Source organism: Pongo abelii, chromosome 2 (assembly GCF_028885655.2).
Source record: "Pongo abelii isolate AG06213 chromosome 2, NHGRI_mPonAbe1-v2.0_pri, whole genome shotgun sequence".
In the NCBI taxonomy this organism is placed as follows: Eukaryota; Metazoa; Chordata; class Mammalia; order Primates; family Hominidae; genus Pongo; species Pongo abelii.
In genome coordinates this window covers 104,383,167-104,403,712 of record NC_085928.1, presented here as the reverse complement: position 1 = coordinate 104,403,712, position 20,546 = coordinate 104,383,167, and the positions used below count along the sequence as shown (strand labels likewise).

General features: G+C 43.5%; 1 protein-coding gene across 7 annotated transcripts in view; it reads left to right on the top strand.

The window, feature by feature from the left end:
- RBM6 (RNA binding motif protein 6) overlaps positions 1-20,546 on the top strand; it is a 139,360-nt gene that overhangs the window by 101,923 nt on the left and 16,891 nt on the right. For all 7 annotated transcript variants that reach the window (XM_024244606.3, XM_024244609.3, XM_054550724.2 and 4 more), the window contains 7 exons: positions 7,497-7,571; positions 13,591-13,651; positions 16,987-17,262; positions 17,661-17,821; positions 18,915-19,012; positions 20,212-20,254; positions 20,396-20,477. In XM_024244606.3, the coding sequence (XP_024100374.1) occupies positions 7,497-7,571; positions 13,591-13,651; positions 16,987-17,262; positions 17,661-17,821; positions 18,915-19,012; positions 20,212-20,254; positions 20,396-20,477 (796 nt within the window). The remainder of the gene's footprint in view (positions 1-7,496; positions 7,572-13,590; positions 13,652-16,986; positions 17,263-17,660; positions 17,822-18,914; positions 19,013-20,211; positions 20,255-20,395; positions 20,478-20,546) is intronic.

Sequence of the window (20,546 nt, the reverse complement as noted above, 5' to 3'; positions counted from 1 at the left end):
CTGGTCTCGAACTCCTGAGTTCAAGCAATCCAGCTGCCTTGGCCTCCCCAAGTGCTGGGGTTACAGGCGTGAGCCACTGTGCCCAGCCGCAGAGTTCATCTTGAGACCCTCACTTCTGCCAGCTGTGATCCTAGTGGGTGGGGCTCTGGGGCTCAGTGAAACAGTCAGCCATTTTGCTTCAGAGAACAAAAATAAGATTTTGGCTTGATGCTGGTTGTTGCTGGTGTCATATAGTCTAAAATGTTTGTTGTCAAGAACATTTTAGTAAAAGTTTTTGTTGGGCTTTCATCTAGTCAAGAAAAGATAGGAAGTGGCAGCTGACAGGGCAGTGTCTTCATGCCCCTCAACCTTACATTGGACACTGAAGTGGGATTGTGTTTTCATTGGAAGTCCCAGTGGGGCCTTATCTCCTGGATGCTCAAAGTGCAGCTCAGATCCTGTTGGGTAAAAAGTCTAGTCAAAGTGGAGGACATGGAGAAGGCCAACAGGCAGAGCTATAGAGCTGACATAGGGCATTCTTTGTACTTCCCTTAGCCACTGTACTTTCTTTTTTTTTTTTTTTTTTTTTGCCACTGTACTTTCTTTCTTCCTCCATCTCCTCCTTCCCTCTTCTGTCTCATTTTGGTTTGGCCTTTGGGAATAGTGGGTTTTAAAAAATATTTGAACTATAACATATCCTTGTACCATAAAGAATGAGCCTAACTGCTTTACAAAGGATTTCTATAAAAACTAATCTTTATACTAAGAGAAATGACACATCTGTTTTAAACCTGTTACTTTTGTTCCCTGGGCTTTGCTCTTTCTGCAGGTCCATTTGACTGTCATGGTTCTTGAAACTCCTGGTAGCAGCCATTTACTAGTAGCACTCTTTATCTTAGACACAGCACCTAAAGCAATTGTAGGTGTTTTAAGAACAGAAAGCCCATCTTAAGCAGACCAGTTTGAGGGATTGGCAGTGCTGTCAAGAAACAAGGGCTTTGTGGCAGTCTCTCTAAAAACTCCCTATGAGTCCATTTCTTGCAAACTTCTTTAGACTCTACTGTATCTTTTCATCAGAAGCTACCTCTTTGATGTGGGAAGTGTCATGAATTGACTGACTCTCTGGAATTTAAAAACAAAGACAATATGGCAAAAAGAAAACCTGACTTTTAGTACTGTATGTGTTGCTAATTAGCGCTGTATTCTTGGGCAGACTACTCCATGTATCCCAGCCATCCATATGCCCTATTTGTAAGAATGTAATGAGATGATATTGTGAAGAATGCCTTTGTAAACTGTAAATTGCTTTGTGAATAAAGAGACTATCTCTAATAAACAGTACCAGTTCTCAGCCACCAATAACCTGATACTCCCATACTGCGTTTGGAAGAAACTCAAAACAATGAAGAGTAATTGCGACTTTTCAATGTGAGTTGTATTCACAAAGCTCATATACTTTTTCCCTGCCTTTTGATACTGTTTATTGCTTTCTATGTTGTAATGGGAAGATCACACAGCAGTTGTTTTCTCAGTACAAAGTATAGCTACAACTGGGCTTGCGTTGAAGATCTTTAACAAAGATGCAAAGCTGCTGTCCAGAAATGTTCTTTTCTTTCCATTTTCTCTTGTACCTCCCAGTATCTTAAGAATCCTTGAGGCTGGGCACGATGACTCACACCTGCAATCTCAACACTTTGGGAGGCTGAGGCAGGAGGATCACTTGAGCCCAGGAGTTTGAGACCAGCCTAGGCAACATAGTGAGACCCCCATCTCTACAAAAAAAATTTAAAAATTAACTGGGCATGGTGGTGTGCACCTGTGGTCTCGGCTACTTAGGGAGGCTGAGGTAGGAGGATTGCTTGAGCCTGGGAGGTCAAGGCTGCAGTGAGTCATGATTGCACCTCTATCTAGCCTCCAACCTGGGCAACAGAAGTGAGACCCTGTCTTTAAAAAAAAAAAAAAAGAATATTCTTGAGGATTGGTTTTGAGCCAACAGAATGGGAGCATATGGTAGAGTCTCAACACTGACCCTAGTCCTTCTGACAGGCAGTCACAAAATGAGATCATGAAGTCTCTAAGAGCAGCTGATGAAAAAGGAAATGGGAATGTAGATGTTCAATCAGCAGCCCTCCAGACCCAGAGTTTGCTCCTCTGTGGTGTCTCTAGGTGGAGAATAAGGACTTGATTTGCCATTCTGGAGTACAAATATCTAGCTTTTTGCAGCTTCACATTAAGACTTCTTGAAATGTACTTAGTAATATCTCTGTGTGACTTTGCCAAGTGATGGCTTTGGGCTGGAAAGGATTTTAGCAGGTTTTAGTCTAATTTAAGCCTAATCTAACACTGCTGAGAAAGGAGGAGATGTCTTTGGTTTTACTTTCTAATATATGGTACCTCTTAGCCAGGTGCAGTGGCTCATGCCTGTAATCCCAGCTCTTTGGGAGGCCGAGGCAGGCGATCCCTTTATGCCAGGAGTTCAAGACCAGCCTGGCCAACATGGTGATACCCCATCTCTACTAAAAATACAAAAATTATCCGGGTGTGGTGGCGCACACCTATAATCCCAGCTACTTGGGAGGCAGAAACAAGAGAATTGCTTGAACCCGGGAGGCAGAGGTTGCAGTGAGCCAAGATATGCCACTGCATGCCACTCCAGCCTGGGCAACAGAGCAAGACCCTGTCTCAAAAAAAAAAAAAAGAGAGAGATCTGTCTATCTATCTTCTTTTTATATATATATACATATACATATACCTACATATATACATACATATATGTATGTACACATATATTTATATATATGGCACCTCTTTTTTTTTTGAGACGGAATCTTGCTCTGTTGCCAGGCTAGAGTGCAGTGGCATGATCTTGGCTCACTGCAACCTCTGACTCCCTGGTTCAAATGATTCTCCTGCCTCAGCCTCCCGAGTAGCTGGCGTTACAAGCACGTGCCACCACACCCAGCTAACTTTTGTATTTTTAGTAGAGACGGGATTTTGCCATGTTGGCCAGGATGGTCTTGATCTCTTGACCTTGTGATCCTCCCACCTCAGCCTCCCAAAGTGCTGGGATTACAGGCATGGGCCACCGTGCCCGGCCTTTTTTTTTTTTTTTTTTTTTTTAAAAAGAGACAGAGTCTCACTCTGTCGCCCAGGCTGGAGTGCAGTGGCATGATCTTGGCTCAGTGCAACCTCCGCCTCCCAGGTTCTAGCAATTCTCCTGCCTCAGTCTCCTGACTAGCTGGGACTACAGGTGTATATCACCGCAACCAGCTAATTTTTTGTATTTTAGTAGAGACAGGGTTTCACTGGGTTGCCCAGGCTGGTGTCGAACTAAGCTCAGGCAATCCACCCACCTCGGCCTCCCAAAGTGCTAGGATTACAGGCATGAGCCACCGTGCCCGGCCTATATGGTACCTCTTTAGGAGCCAGACCTGGTTAATCAGACACATGGCTTTCATGATTCCTTTGCTTGAGTAGCTTAATAACTCAATAAATCAAAACATGAATAAATATTCTAATGTGTGAAGATACTCTAATAGATAATAGGCAATTAAGAATGGGCATCCACGGCTGGGCGCTGGGGCTCATGCCTGTAATCCCAGCACTTTGGGAGGCCGAGGCGGGTGGATCACGAGGTCAGGAGGTAGAGCCCATCCGGGCCAACATGGTGAAACCCCATCTCTGCTAAAATACAAAAAATTAGCTGGGTGTGGTGGTGGGCGCCTGTAGTCCCAGCTACTCGAGAGGCTGAGGCAGGAGAATTGCTTGAACTTGGGAGGTGGAGGTTGCAGTGAGCCAAGATCGCATCACTGCACTCCAGCCTGGCGACAGAGCAAGACTCTGTCTCAAAAAAAAAAAAAAAAAGAATGGACATCTACTGAAGGTGATTGCATCATCCTACCCATTCATTAATCTAACTCCCTACAGGTTACTTTCCTAGGAGACACTGACAGGTCTCTGTTTTCTGAAATCCAGAGAAAGGCAGCAATGGGGAGGGGTGCAGTGTATGTATGTCATACCTGTGCTTGGTATATCTGGGTTGCCTGCGTATGATAGCAGCTGGGGAATCAAATCATAGATAAATTGTTCTCATACAGGTTTGTCCTATGACTACCTGTTCTTATTAAACAATTGGCTATATTGACCCTTTTTGGTTTTGGAAAAATAATAATAATTTTTTTAAGAGAGAAAAAGAAACAATTGGCTACCCTTCAACAGTGATGTTAAAACCATTTCACATTCTTTAGCAGTGGTCACTGTCCTCCTACGTCTAACTATGTGCAGGTTGAGAAAAAGGACTGCCCGAGTTAAAGATGATTCTGTGAGAATAAGAAATCATTGCTTTTGTAACACATGAGGTAAAAGTAATCTCAAAGTTGACATGCTGATGGGGACTCCTGGCCAGGGGAGTTCCCTGCCCTCAACAAAAGGTCATCCACAGCTACTGGAACATTTTTGTTGTCTGAGAAGTTTAAAGTGCCTTAGAAGTACCTGAATTCATTAATGCCTCCAATTGGTGAAATCAGAATTTGCAGGTGACTGAAATTGACAGTAGTGCCTTGTTCTTGTTCACTGTTCAAATGACAACCCACATGTTTTGTGGATTGGGTATACAGATGTATGCTGTAACAGCGTATGTCCCTCCAGAGCCACTGTGTACTAAGCACCAGGTCCTCCAGGGATGGTTGGCTCTATTCAGTCTTTCATTCATTCAACAAGAGCTTACTAAGCTCCTTTTTGGTACCAGATACTGTTTGGTGCTGAAACTAAATAAAAGGCCAGCAAGATTAGGTAGACTGTAAGATCTGGACCAGTAATTTGACAACACAAAGTACTGTCATAAAGATACAGGTTCTGATGTGTAATGACCATTCTGTATGAAAGCTTAATCTTTCAGGAGATTAAAATGGGTGGTGAAATATTCCTACCTAGCAAGCAAGCAAGGTGAAATGAGTGGCTGTTTGACTCCCACCTGCTGATGCTGGTCTTTTTTGGTTCCTAGGGCTTGTAATGATCTACATTTCTTGAGCCCTCACTATATTCTATGCTAAGCTCTTTACATATATGAATTTACTTAATCTTCACAACCACCCTAAGAAGTAGGTACTGTTGTCCTTACTTTACAGATGAGGAAATGGAAACACAAAGAAGTTAAGGACCTTGCTGAAGGTCATGGAGTAGAGGCAGGATTCAAATTTAGGGAACTCAGCCTACAGTCCATGCTCTTAAAGATGTTATATACTGTCTCTGGGCTTAGAAGGGGTTCATCTTAGGCCGGACATGGTGGCTCACATCTGTAATCCCAGCACTTTGGGAGGCCAAAGCAGGCAGATCACGAGGTCAGGAGTTCGAGACCAGCCTGACCAACATAGTGAAACCCTATCTCTACTAAAAATACAAAAATTAGCCAGGCATGTCGTGTGCGCCTGTAGTCCCAGCTACTCGGGAGGCTGAGGCAGGAGAATTGCTTGAACCTGGGAGGCGGAGGTTGTGGTGAGCCGAGATCGCGCCACTGTACTCCAGACTGAGTGACAGAGCAAGACTCTGTCTCAAAAAAAAAAAAAAAGACAGCCAGGTGCAGCGGCTCACGCCTGTAATCCCAGCACTCTGGGAGGCCGAGCTGGGCGGATCACCTAAGGTTGGGAATTCGAGACCAGCCTGACCAATGTGGAGAAACCCCATCTCTACTAAAAATACAAAATTAGCCAAGTGTGGTGGCGCATATCTGTAATCCCAGCTACTCGGGAGGCTGAGGCAGGAGACTTGCTTGAACCTGGGAGGCGGAGGTTGCAGTGAGCCGAGATCACGCCATCGCACTCCAGCCTGGGCAACAAGATCGAAACTCTGTCTCAGGAAAAAAAAAAAAAAAAAAAAGGGAGGGGACGCTTCATCTTGACTAACTTCCTGCATTGGTGGAGCTTGATAGAGTGGTCCTTCCCAGATCCTTCCCTGCATACAGAGCCTGTCTCTTTTCTGATTGGTCCCTAAGGCCAGATTACCTGTCCCTAATACTGAGCAGAAGCTGGTGAATGAAACAGGAGATCCCTCAGTCAAAACAAAAGGAAAAAGAAAAATGAAACAGGAGATCCCTTCTCTACAGCCCAGATGTAAGTCCAGCTGTGCCCTTCACCACCTGGGTGACCCCACCTCTGTGAACATAGGTCCTCATCTGTAAAGTGTAGACAATGTTATTTCATCGGATCATTTTAGGGGATTAAATAAGATAATGTACTTAGTGGTTTCTGGCTCTGAGTAAGTGCTTAATAAATGTTAGCAATTTTTATTATCATTGTCCTTAGCCTTGAGAACAAGCCAGGGAATAGTTTCTCAGACCAGATGCTAAGACCTAGGTAGATGGGCAATTTTCCTTGGTTTTGACAAGACAATAATTTTATCCTGTGTATTTCTCTTGACTTTTTTGATGTGAAAAGCAGAGAGGTAAAGCATTATTTGACAGATGTATGGATTCAAGCAAGAAACTGAGGTCCAATTGCAAAGAAATGGCTTGTATAACTCAGAGCCCTGTCTGAGGAAACACAGAGGACCCTAGAGGGCGGAGAATGAACACAGCGCAGGGGCTAGTTCCAGAGTCGCATTCTCGGTTAGTTCACTTTCAAGTGTGGGTGAGGGTCCCTTGTCAGTAGGCAGAGAATTTTTTTCCCGTGCACCAACACATACCTGCTGGCTAGTGTTTATTAAACAAAACTTTATTTTAATGTGAAATAGAATTCATGACTTGTCCGAAATGGAGAGGCAAGGGAGCTCTTTAACAGGCTTGTTGAGCCCCTTTTCCCACCTGTTCCTGTGCCAGACTTTCCCAAAGGCTTACTTGCCAATGGTTGCTCCTCAGATCTCAGGGCTAGCTCACTCTATAGGCTCCAAGCCAGAGTGATACCGCCGCCGCTGCTGTTGCTCCCACCAGCCATTCAGTTTCCTGCTGTAAGGATGTAACTTGCTGTGAAGCTTTCACCTTCCTCCTTTCTTCCTGTCTTCAATGTTGTATGTCTTTGTCCTGGTGCTTTTGCCATACAGCCAGTGTTTCGAAGAAAATTTTCGAGCACTAAAGTTATAGCCCTTACTACCTTTCCAAGGAGATGTGAGATAGCTGTGGAAAAGAAGAGGGCTCCTCTGCCTATGTGCAGAAGGAAGAGTTTGCTTCTTGATAGTGTGCTAGCTCCTGAGCTAGGTGGGGGACTTGCTGGGATTCAAGAGAGTGCATTACGTGACCTCTGGACAAGTAGACTGGGCATAGCCTGCCCAAGGACAGCACCCTAGCCTGCAGGAACCAAGGCCGAAGACTGATTTCACCTTCTCGTACTCCCCTTTCCTAAGCTAAAGCTTGCTCTGCGACACTGCCCCAGGTCTGTGGCTTAAAACAGCCGTTTCCTTTCACCAGTGAATTAAGCTCACTCTTTATAAAATGTTTCAGCTTGGGGATTGGAAAGGCTCTCTGTGCCTTTCTGTCTCTGTCTGTTTCTCCAGGGGTTGATGTTGATGGCTTTTGTCTGTCTTTACAGGGAACTCTAATGATCCAGGACAAAGAAGTTACCCTGGAGTATGTACCAAGCCTGGATTTTTGGTACTGCAAACGAGTAAGTACCAAGAATCCCTTTCTTTAGAAGTAAGTATCTGGAATAACAGCTCCTCCATATCTCTAGGAAGGCTGCCTGCTAACATGCATTCCCAAGGACAAAGCTCTTCTTCCTCAGGTCACTTCAGTTGAACAGGAGGAGATCAAGACAAGGTCATTCATAATTTCTCCTTCCCAGCTGCTACATGTGGCCATAGAGAGTTCTGGACCTGCAGTTGGAGACACTTTCCCAAGGACATGTGCCATTATTTCTATCAGTTATAAAAATAACGGTTCCTTGACATATAGTGTCTTCTCACCTCTCCTGGGGGTGGTCATAAAGAAATTCTTGTTTGGAAAAGTAGGTTTAGAGAGACTAGTTCTTTGGGAGTTGTACATTTTTTGGATATTCTTGGGTTTCCAAGGGTATAGAACTTCAGACACCATGCCATTTTACCTCTGTTAAACTCCATATTCTCTTAGAGTGGGATATTTAAAATTTTAGGCTATACTCTTTTTTTTTGAAACGGAGTTTCGTTCTGTTGCCCAGGCTAGAGTGCAATGGTGTGATCTCCACTCACTACAACCTCTGGCTCCTGGGTTCCAGCGATTCTCCTGCCTCAGCCTCCCAAGTAGCTGGGATTACAGGCACGTGTCACCTCACCTGGCTAATTTTTGTATTTTTAGTAGAGATGGGGTTTCACCATGTTAGCCAGGCTGGTCTTGAACTCCTGACCTCAAGTGATCCACTTGCCTCGGCCTCCCAAAGTGCTGGGATTATAGGCATGAGCCACTCACTGCACCCGGCCTGTTTGTTTATTTATTATTTATTTATTTATTTATTTATTTATTTTGAGACAGAGTCTTGCTCTGTCGCCCAGGCTGGAGTGCAGTGGCGTGATCTCAGCTCACTACAACCTCTGCCGCCCGGGTTCAAACGATTCTCCTGACTCAGCCTCCCAAGTAGCTAGGATTACAGTCGCGTGCCACCACGCTCAGATAATTTTTTTGTAGTTTTTAGTAGAGATGGGGTTTCACCATCTTGGCCAGGCTGGTCTTGAACTCCTGACCTCATTATCCACCCACCTTGGCCTCCCAAAGTGTTGCGATTACAGGCTTGAGCCATTGCACCCAGCCGGCTATACTCTTTAAAGGTCCAGTTTGATTGCAGTGAGCATGAAAATATAATTTGTTTTCATTGCTACTACTTAGTATCAAAAATAATTATGAAAAATATATAAAGTTTCTGAGCCCTGACACACTAAAAATGTTATAGTACTTGAAAAAATTTAGTAAAGACTTTAGCTTGACATTTGTGTTAGTCTCAGTAGAATACTACTTGAAGAGCTATGATTGTTATCAGCCAAAGTACTCATATTTCATGGATATACTCCCTTAGGGTGTCATTTTAGGAGGATATTTCGTTTCCTTTTATTGAGATAAAATACATGTAACATTACATTTGCCATTTTAACCATTTTGAAGCATTAATTCAGTGACATTAAGTACCTTCACAATGTTGTGCAACTATCAACACTATCTACTTCCTAGAACTTTTTTTTTTTTTAATAAGAGATGGGATCTCACTATGTTGCCCAGGCTGGTCTCACAGTCCCCGGCTCAAGTCATCTTCCACCTCAACCTCCCAAATAGCTGGGACTACAGGTGCCATCATGTCCAGCTTAGTTCCAGAACTTTTTTTTTTCTTTCTTTTTTTTGAGACAGGATCTCACTCTTGTTTCTCAAGCTGGAGTACAGTGATGTGATCATGGCTCACTGTACCCTTGACCTCCTGTGCTCAAGCGATCCTCTCACCTTGGCCTCCCGAAGTTCTGGGATTACAGGTGTAAGCTGCCATATCTAGCCTCAGATCTTTTTTTAAACCCTCAAAAGGAAACCTCTTATCATTAATCAGTAACTTCCCACTTCTTCCCCCAGTCCCCAGAAACCGTTAATCTTTTTTCTATCTCCATGGATTTGCCTATTCCGGATATTTCATATAAATGGAATCAAAATATGTAAACTTTTGTGTTGGCCTTTCACCTAGCATGTTTTCAGAGTTCATGTATGTTGCAGTATTTATCAGTACCTCATTTCTTTTTGTGGCTAAATAATATGAATATATCACATTTTGTTCATCCATTGCTCAGTTGATGGACATTTGGGTTGTTTCTACCCTGACTTTGGTGAATAATAGAAGCTTTGCGTGCTAGTTTTTGTTTGAACAGCTGTTTTCAGTTATTTGGGGGTATGTATCCAGGAGTGGAATTGCTGGGTCATATGGTAATTTTATATTTAACTCTTTGAGGAACCATCAAACTGTATTTCTTTTATTAGCAAACTTTTTCATAGACCACAGCTGTACCATTTTATATGCCTATCAGCAATATGTAAGGGCTTCATTTCTCCACCTGCTTGCCAACATTTGTTCTTTTCCCTTTATTTGATAATAGCCATCCTAATGGGTATGAAATAATATCTCATCGTGTTTTTGATTTGCATTTTCCTAATGACTTTGAGGGTCTTTTTTCATGTGTTTGTTGGCCATTTGTATATCTCCTTTGGAGAAATGTTCAGCCAAGTCCTTTGCCCTTTGGAATTGATTTGCATGTCTTTTTGTTGTTGAGTTGTAAGAGTACTTTATATTTTCTGGATATTAATCCCTTATCAGATATATGATTTGTAAATATTTTCTATGTGTTATCTTTCACTTTCTTGAGAGTATCCTTTCTTAAAAAAAAAAAAAGAGAGAGAGAAGGTCAGCCAGGTGTGGCTCATGGCTGTAATCCCAACACTTTGGGAGGCTGAAGTGGGCAGATCAATTGAGCCCAGGAGTTCAAGACCAGCGTGGACAACATGGCAAAACCCCATCTCTACAAAAAATACAAAAATTAACTGGATGTGGTGGTGCATGCCTATCTTCCCAGCTACTAAGCAGTCTGATGTGGGAGGATCACCTGAGCCCAGGAGGTCGAGGCAGCAGTGAGCCATGATAGTGCCACTGTACTTCAGTACTCCATCCTGGGTGACAGAGCAAAACCTTGTCTCAAAATTTTTTTTAGCTGGGCATGGTGGCTCACGCCTATAATCCCAGCACTTTGGGAGGCCGAGGCAGGCGGATCATCTGAGGTCGGGAGTTGGAGATCAGTCTGACCAACATGGAGAAACCCCATCTCTATTAAAAATACAAAATTAGCTGGGCATGGTGGCGCATGCCTGTAATCCCAGCTACTCGGGAGGCTGAGGCAGGAGAATCACTTGAACCTGGGAGGCAGAGGTTGCGGTGAGCTGAAATTGCACCATTGCACTCCAGCCTGGGCATCGAGAGTGAAACTCCATCTCAAAAAAAAAGAAAATTTTTAAGTTTATTATGTAGCTATTAAAATTTTTTTGTAGTTAAAACAAATGCTAATGGTGGTATTATTCATAATAGCCAAAAAATGGAAATAACCAAAATGTCCATTGGCTGATGGATGGACAAACAAGTTGGCATATCCATACAATGAAATGCTATTTGACAATGAAAAGGAATGAAGTACTGATGTATGTTACAACCTAGATGAACCTTGAAAATACTATGCCAGACACAGAAGACCATACATTGCACAATTCCATGTCCCTAGGGGTAAGAATGGGGGAGGTAACTCCACTAGATTTCTTTTGGGGGTGATGAAAATGTTTCAGAATTAGATTATGGTGATGGTTGTACTATACATTTACTAAAAATCATTGAATTGTACACATAAAATAGGTAAGTTTTATGGGGTTTGTTTTTGTTTTTAAGAAGGAGTCTTGGTTTGTCACCCAGGCTGGATTGCAGTGGCACAATCTGGGCTCACGACAACCTCCACCTCCCAGGTTCAAGTGATTCTCGTGCCTCAGCCTCTCGAGTAGCTGGGATTACAGGCGCATGCCACCATCCCCAGCTAATTTTTGTGTTTTTGATAGAGATGGGGTTTCTCCATGTTGGCTAGGCTGGTCTTGAACTCCTGGCCTGAAATGATCCAACTGCCTTGGCCTCCCAAAGTACTGGATTACTGGCATGAGCCATCATGCCAGGCCTGTTTTATGCTATTTAAATTATACCTACTAAGGTTAGGATCCTAACTACCACTCACTAGCTGAAGTGTCACATACTTTATTTGTTGGCATGTAGATACTCAGTTGTCCCAGCACCATTTGTTGAAGAGACTATTCTTTCCCCATTGGCATTTTCCCCATTGTTAGAAATCAGTTGACCATAATCTATAGGTTTATTCCTAGATTCTCAGTTTTATTCTGTTGATCTATATGTTTACAAATAGCACCAGTTACCACAGCAGCTCTCCTATAGTAACAACTCTCCAATCCCAGTGGCTTAAAACAACAAGCATATTCTTCACTCACATTACATGTCAGGGACTATGGGTTGTTTGCTACAGTTCTGTTCCACGTGACTTCTCATCCCAGGACCCAGGCAGAAGAAACAGTCTCAATATGGGGCAGTGTCCCTCTGGCTAAGGGAGAGAGAGGTTCATTCACACAAGCACTAGCTCCTAAGGCTTCTCTTAGACCTAGTATAGGTCATGTTCACTCATGTTTTATTGGTGAAAGCAAGGAAGGCACATGGCCAAGGCTGACAATGGAGAGAGGAAGTATACTCACCCTGTGGGGAGGCATGACAGCCACTTGGCAGTGGGCAGGGATGTGTGTGTGTGTGTGTGTGTGTGTGTGTGTGTGTGTGTGTGTGTGTGTGTGTGTAATCTGTTTATAGGGAAGGGAACAATGAAATAACTGACTGTAGTGATCTTACTCAAGTGAGTTAACCTCTCTAGGCCTCAGTTTCCTCATCTACAAAAAGAGGAGATAGGAGTACCCATTTCATGAAGTTTATTGGGGTTGTCAGGATCAATAAGTGATGTCATATACAGTAGGCCAGATACATGGTATGTACTATTTAAGAATTAGCCGGCTGGGCGCGGTGACTCACACCTATAATCCTAGCAATTTGGGACGCCGAGGCGGGCAGATCACCTGAGGTCGGGAGTTCGAGACCAGCCTGACCAACATGGAGAAACCCTGCCTCTACTAAAAATACAAAATTAGCCGGGTGTGGTGGCACATGCCTGTAATCCCGGCTACTCAGGAGGCTGAGGCAGGAGAATCGCTTGAACCCGGGAGGTGGAGGTTGTGGTAAGCCAAGATCATGCTGTTGCACTCCAGCCTGGGCAACAAGAGTGAAACTCCATCTCAAAAGAAAAAAAAAAAAAAAAGAATTAGCCACTGCTACTATTATTGTTTTCTCCTCAACTCCATCTGGCAGACCTTTACTCGCCCTATAAGGCCTTCCTCAAATACCATCCTCTTTATAGTTCTTACTCTTTGATTTCCTGCCAACCAAGTTTCTGCCCCCATGGCATTTGGAAGCTCAGTGGCAAAAGTTCAGGGATTTCGGGTTTGGGCAGTGTGCTTGACTTTTTGTTCACATGTTCAGACAAGAATAATTACATTCACATTAAAAATGTCTCTTACCTTATTCTGGGCTAGTGAATGTTCCCTTTCAATGTCTTTTAGATAGCTGCCAGAGACACTATCTGTATCTCTTTCTCCTCCTACCTTGTACCTCATTATCAGTGTTTGAGAAAGGAGTTGATAATTGAATTCTCAGTTCTAGCCAAATGTGAATGGGGATCTCACAGTCAGTTCAGGCCCAAGTTTTGGGTGCAGACTGTAAATGGCTGTGGGACAATAGTATTCTATAAATCATTTAACAGTAGTTTTCTAGGCATATTTCCTATAGGAATCTTTATCCAGGGCAAAGGCATTTGGGCTGCACCAAAGTCCCAGATGCCTTGTTATAAGGTAGCTCTCAAACAGTAGCTCATCAGTTCCTGTCTGCTAGCTCTAATCAGTGGGGAATACCAGATTCTTTTTTTGAGCTTTGAGGGGATCTGGGATATGGCTTGTTTCTTTCATTTTTGGGAGGTTTCACTTTGTTAGGTATACATAAGATTTTTTAAAATGTTTTCAGTCAAATTGAATTATTTCCTTCTTCCTTACAGTGTAAGGCAAGCATTGGTGGGCACCGATCTTCCTGTTCATTCTGCAAGAACCCAAGAGAAGGTGAGTGGCGAAAGTGGTAGCAGTTTTTATCTTGTGCATTGAGCAAAACAAATTTCATGTTTTCCTTGGCTTTGAAGAATTATCATCCCTAAATCCAAGTTGATCTACAACCTTTTTTTTTTTTTTTTTGAGATGGAGTCTCGCTGTGTTGCCCAGGCTGGAGTACAGTGGCGCCATCTTGGCTCACTGCGACCTCCACCTCCCAAGTTCAAGCGATTCCCCTGCCTTAGCCTCTGATTAGCTAGGATTACAGGCATGTGCCACCACGCCCTGTAGCCCAGCTAATTTTTTTGTATTTTTAGTAGAGACGGGGTTTCACCATGTTGGTCAGGCTGGCCTCAAACTCCTGACCTTGTGACCCGACCCACCTTGGCCTCCCGAAGTGCTGGGATTACAGGTGTGAGTCACTGCACAAGGCCTGCAAACCTTTTTTTTTTTTTTTTTTTGAGACGGAGGCTTGCACTTGCCCAGGCTGGAGTGCAGTGGCGCAATCTCGGATCACTGCAAGCTCCGCCTCCCAGGTTCACGCTCTTCTCCTGCCTCATCCTCCCTAGTAGTTGGGACTACAGGCGCCCACCACCATGCCCAGCTAATTTTTTGTATTTTAGTAGAGACGGAGTTTCACCATGTTAGCCAGGATGGTCTCAATCTCCTGACCTTGTGATCTGCCCGCCTCGGCCTCCCAAAGTGCTGCAATTACAGGCGTGAGCCACCACGCCTGGCCCAAACCTTTCAAAATTGCAATTTGGGCTGGGCATGGTGGCTCACACCTATAATCCCAGCACTTTGGGAGGCCAAGGCAAGTGGATCACCTGAGCTCAGGAGTTCAAGACCAGCCTGACCAACATGCCGAAACCCTGTCTCTACTAAAATTACAAAAATTAGCCACAGGTGTGGTGGCACATGCTTGGAATCCCAGCTCCTTGGGAGGCTGAGGCATTAGAATCGCTTGAACCCAGGAGTTAGAGGTTGCAGTGAGCCGAGATCTCGCCACTGCACTCCAGCCTAGGCAACAGAGTGAGAAAAAAAAAATTGCAGTTTGATGCCCAACTTAACGTAACCTGTTAGTAAATGATTTCAGATCTTATTTTCACCAGAGGAAAGAGATAGGGTTGTGGGCTCCTAGGCTAAAGTGGCTAAGTGGGCAGCTGAGCAGAGGTCAGTATATTGTTATTTGGAATACATTTAAGGATTAAGGATGTTAGGTTGAGAAAGAGTCTTTATGACATCAGTCTGTGTTGGCAAACCTTTCTCCCACTCCTACCTCTTTGAAGTTATTGGGAATCATTTGCTCTATTGTTTTCTCTTTTACACTCTGTAAGCATTTCAGGATTTTCAAGAGAAAAACATTTGTTAAAATAACAGTAAAAATATAAATAAGAGAAAATAATCAGGATATGGGGAACATTTTGTTATTTTAGAGGAATAAAACTAACAGCTTCTCAAGCACTTATCTTTAACATAAATTTCTTTAGAGAAATTTCAGGTAGGCAACTTCGAAGAGTCAGACACATGCATCCATAACAACAGTCCTATAGTCATCCCTTAAGGAAAGCCACAGCATGACCATAAAATATAGTTCAGTGCAGGGATTCAGGTAGCCTTCTGTTTGTTCCAAGGTTAGAGTTTAATGTGCCTACAAGGAGTTTCTTAGGTGAGCTTTTGGCCTCTTGTGGAGATTTTACTCTGGTGAAGACTGAAAGGCAGATGTTCTGAAAATCTTTAGGGGAAGGCTCTGTATGTTCTAGAGACCAAACCAAAATGTGGGAAGGGGGATGAACAACTGAGATTTTTGCTTGTTGGGTCACTTCAGGTTAGGCAAAGTTGTGTTTTTTTCCCCCCACGAGAAATACTTTTTTTCATAGCTATTCCAACAAATGAATAGATAGTTTTTTGTTTTTTTTCTTTTTTTTTTTTTTGAGACGGAGTCTTGCTCTGTTGCCCAGGCTGAAGTGCGGTGGCGCAATCTCGGCTCACTGCAAGCTCTGCCTCCCAGGTTCACACCATTCTCCTGCCTCAGCCTCCCAAGTAGCTGGGATTACAGGCACCCGCCACCGCGCCCAGCTAATTTTTTGTATTTTTAGTAGAGACGGGGTTTCACCGTGTTAGCCAGGATGGTCTCGATCTCCTGACCTCGTGATCTGCCCACCTCGGTCTCCCAATGTGCTGGGATTACAGGCGTGAGCCACCGCTCCCAGCCATGAATAGATAGTTTATGAAAACCATTGGGCACCATACCACTAAGATGAGACAGCTTTAATCTGGAAACCTGTTACTGCTATTATGTAATCTCTATATTGCTCTCATATAATGCCTCTTTTTGAGCTACATGGATTCCAGTGAACCCTCCAAGAATGAATTAATTACAAGAACGTGCCCCTAATTATAAAACCAACTATAAAGACAAATTATCCTGCTGTAGTAGGACATTTGAAATAAATCATTTATATTTTGAAGGACATCTGCCCATTATGTTTATTTGCATATAAAGGAGCTACGTGCAGATAGGGTCTGTTCCTACCTTCACTGGAAGAGAGCCTGTGGTCTTACAGGATTTGAGTAGCTGTTTGAGCACTGTAACACTGGAAGAAGCAAGGCTTCTAGATGTGTGTTTGGGATATGTGTTTCTACTAAACCTTAAGTAAGGGCCATATCTTTGGTAATTTTGTCCCCAGATCTGTTGTTATCATTGATTATAATAGTCAGGTTCAAGGTGTCATGAAGGATTTGTTATATTTAAATGTTTGGTAAGTGATATAGAGATTTCATAAGATTACATTTTTTAAATGCTTGGACAGTTTCTTCTGTGAACTATTTCATGTCCTGTCTCAGCTTCACTTAAAATATTTTGTCAGGAACTGTCAGAGGACTTTTTATTAGATATTTCTGAGACAATATTAAAAGCATTCCAGGCCGGGCGTGTTGGCTCACACGTGTAATCCCAGCACTCTGGGAGGCCGAGGCAAGTGGATCACCTGAGGTCAGGAGTTTGAGACCAGCCTGGCCAACATGGTGAAACCTCGTTTCTACTAAAAATACAAAAAATTACCCGGGCGTGGTGGCGGGCACCTATAATCCCAGCTACTCTGAAGGCTGAGGCAGGAGAATCACTTGAACCCAGGAGGCAGAGGTTGCAGTGAGCCAAGATCATGCCATTGCACTTCAGCTGGGCGACAAGAGCAAAACTCCGTCTCAAAAAAAAAAAAAGGCATCCCAGTATGAGTATTTGCTGGCAGGTAAGCAGAAATTACAGTAGCAGTGTTTTTTCTTTTTTTTTTCTTTTTTTTTTTTTTGATAAAGCCTTCTGGAGATTCTCTTTGTTTCTGTTCCACTAGTGACAGAGGCCAAGCAAGAATTAATAACCTACCCTCAACCTCAGAAAACATCCATACCAGCACCATTGGAAAAACAGCCCAACCAGCCCCTAAGACCAGCTGATAAGGAACCTGAACTCAGGAAGAGGGAAGAAGGACAGGAGTCACGCTTAGGACATCAAAAGAGAGAAGCAGAAAGGTATCTGCCTCCTTCTCGAAGGGAAGGGCCAACTTTCCGAAGAGACCGAGAGAAGGAGTCATGGTCTGGAGAGACACGCCAGGATGGAGAGAGCAAAAGTAAGTAGTTTGTCAGGGCACATACCAGACTGTGATCATCACAATGGAGCATAGATGGCCAATGTTATGTCCAGGAGCTATCTGCTTTCCAGTACCCTAAGAGATCTGTGCATGACCTGATGACAGAGGCCATTGCTTTCTGTGGACCTTACTGTACTCCTTAAAGGAATCTATGCCCTTCAAATAGTAAATTGCTATATGAATGCAGTAAGGCATGATTTTAGATTTCTAAGTATTGGTGAAGAAAAGTATGCGGTATTTATTTGTTTAGCATTTTTTTACAGAACCAGCCTTGCTAGTAGCATCTATAGTAAAAAATGACAGTCAGACTCTTAGGACTTCAAAAATTTATCTTTCTCTCCCTTTTGTTGCCCTTCTCCCATTTATGGTTGATTCAGCCATCATGCTAAAGCGTATCTATCGTTCCACACCACCTGAGGTGATAGTGGAAGTGCTGGAGCCCTATGTCCGCCTTACTACTGCCAACGTCCGTATCATCAAGAACAGAACAGGCCCTATGGGGCATACCTATGGCTTTATTGACCTCGACTCCCATGCGGTGAGTTTCCTCCACCTTGGATTGGCCTAGGGACAGATAGCTAAAGAACCTTCAAGAAGGTTTGACGGGGGGCCAGGCGTGGTGGCTTACGCCTGTAATCCCAGCACTTTGAGAGGCCGAGGTGGGTGGATCACGAGGTCAGGAGATCAAGACCATCCTGGCTAACACAGTGAAACCCTGTCTCTACTAAAAAATACAGAAAAATTAACTGGGCGTGGTGGCAGGTGCCTGTAGTCCCAGCTACTCAGGAGGCTGAGGCAGGAGAATGGCGTGAACCCGGGAGGCGGAGCTTGCAGTGAGCCGAGATCACGCCACTGCACTTCAGCCTGGGTGACAGAGCGAGACTCCGTCTCAAAAAAAAAAAAAAAAAAAAAAAAGGTTTGAGGGACTTCTTGATCATTTGAATTCTTGTGTGCTACCTGATATCATAATCCCTCTTGCTGTCTCCTTTGGGTTTATTGTTCATTCAGGTGAGGTGACAGCCCTCAAAAGTTAGGATCCTGTCTGGTTTTCTAGGTTCATTTTTTTCTCGTGTCCTTTACTGTTTCCAACTTATTCGCTTGTGAAGAATCTGAGTACTGAATCCTTCATGATTTTAGTGAACTTTCTGATTTATTTTGTCCAGCCACAGATGGTTTTATATTTGATGATAAAACATTTTCTCTTTTCCTCAAAGTATTTTTAGATTCCTGAGGCTTAAATTTTTAGTTGTGGGGCCTTTTTCTATGGAAGTAAGGTGAAGATAATGAAAGTCATTGGTATTTCTTAGATTTTTCATGCTCGAAAGTCACAAGGGACTTTGTAAACTGAATCTGATTGATGATAATTGCAACCTAAAAGAAGAGGATTTGAATTTCTGAAGTTTATGCCAGAACTGACATCTATTCTGACTCCTATTCCAATCAGTCCTTCATTAAAAGTTGCCTGTTTCTGCCAGTATGCTCTTACTGTTAAAATTTTGACAGAATATAATGTAGTAAATTTATCCTCTGAGAAGGAAAATCCATGTTCACTTCTCTTTCAAAGGAGAATTTTTCTGTCTTTGGGTTCTGGCTTTTTCTGTCTCTGGGTTCAAGTGTGTCTGGTTCTATAGGAAGCTCTTCGTGTGGTGAAGATCTTACAGAACCTTGATCCACCATTTAGCATTGATGGGAAGATGGTAGCTGTAAACCTGGCCACTGGAAAACGAAGGTAAGGCAGAAGGGTGAGGATTTCTTGTGCTGCCCCCACTTGTGTTTTTGAGAGGAAACTCCTTTTCCTGGCTGGAAAACAGTAAAGCATGGTGTCTTCCTAACATGGACTGCTTCAGATAGGTGTTTATTACAGTTTCTTTCTGAAGCCTGACTTGTCCTGACTCTCGAATTGTTTTCTTTCTTGAATAATACTAGGTACTTTTGTCCTTTCCCTTTTGACTGTCTGGTATCTTTTGGTCCCAAATGGCCTGGTGTGGTAGCACATATCTGTATTCCCAGCTACTAAAGAGGCTGAGGCGAGATGGGGGGCGGGTTACATGAGCCCAGGAGTTCTAGGCCATAGTGTGCAATGAAGATGCCTGTGAATAACCACTGTACTCCACCCTGGGCAACACAGCAAGACCCCATCTCTTAACAAAAAAATGATGGTACAGTTTTGGATGTGCAGACAGATATCAATACATTCTTGCCCCTTGCAATCCTAGGAAAATGCTGTCCTGACTTTTCCTTCCCCTGACCTTGCACATATTTCCATAGCACTGGGAAATCTGATTTCTCTTTCCTCCTTCACTCGTCTTGACCCAGGAGTGGTAATTTGGAAATGGCCATGTCAGAGAAACAGGCTTACCAATATGGGGCGTATCTTGCTCTAGCACCCTCCACTTAATGGCTGTTTTGCTCCACCACTTGGCTTTGTAAGAGTCTTACTGCTCATTGGCCAGGCGCGGTGGCTCACACCTGTAATCCCAGCACCTGGGGAGGCCGAGGCAGGCGGATCATGAGGTCAGGAGATTGAGATCATCCTGGCTAACACGGTGAAACCTCGTCTCTACTAAAAATAGAAAAAATTAAAAAAATTAGCTGGGCGTGGTGGCGGGCACCTGTAGTCCCAGCTACTTGGGAGGCTGAGGGAGGAAAATGGTGTGAACCCGGGAGGCGGAGCCTGCAGTGAGCCGAGATCGCGCCACTGCACTCTAGCCTGGGTGACAGAGCAAGACTCCGTCTCAAAAAAAAAAAAGAGTCTTACTGCTCATTCTTTCAGGAGTGTCTGGACCACCCAACCTGCTTGCTGTCTAGGTTGGTTCCTTTCCCTGCAAAATGAGGAACAGAGAGTTTCTTGATAGGAACTGTAGGATTAAGTACTTGTCAAATGCCACTTGGTAGCAGCCTTAAGAATTGTTGTGTTATCTGTTGCAGAAATGATTCTGGGGACCATTCTGACCACATGCATTACTATCAGGTAGGCTGTAACAGGTGGGGAGTGCTCTATTAAAATCCTCAGGTGACTATAAGGGTGATCTTGAATTTTCTTTAGTGGGTGACTGTTAAGGTGAATGACCATTGGATAGTTCTGTAATTTTAACTTGCCTTTCTGTGATAGGGTAAAAAATATTTCCGAGATAGGAGGGGAGGTGGCAGAAATTCAGACTGGTCTTCAGATACAAATCGACAAGGACAACAGTGTAAGTAACCTTTGTTTTATTTCTGTTGCTCTTTTTTTTGCTTGACTTGCTACTCATTACTTGACATCT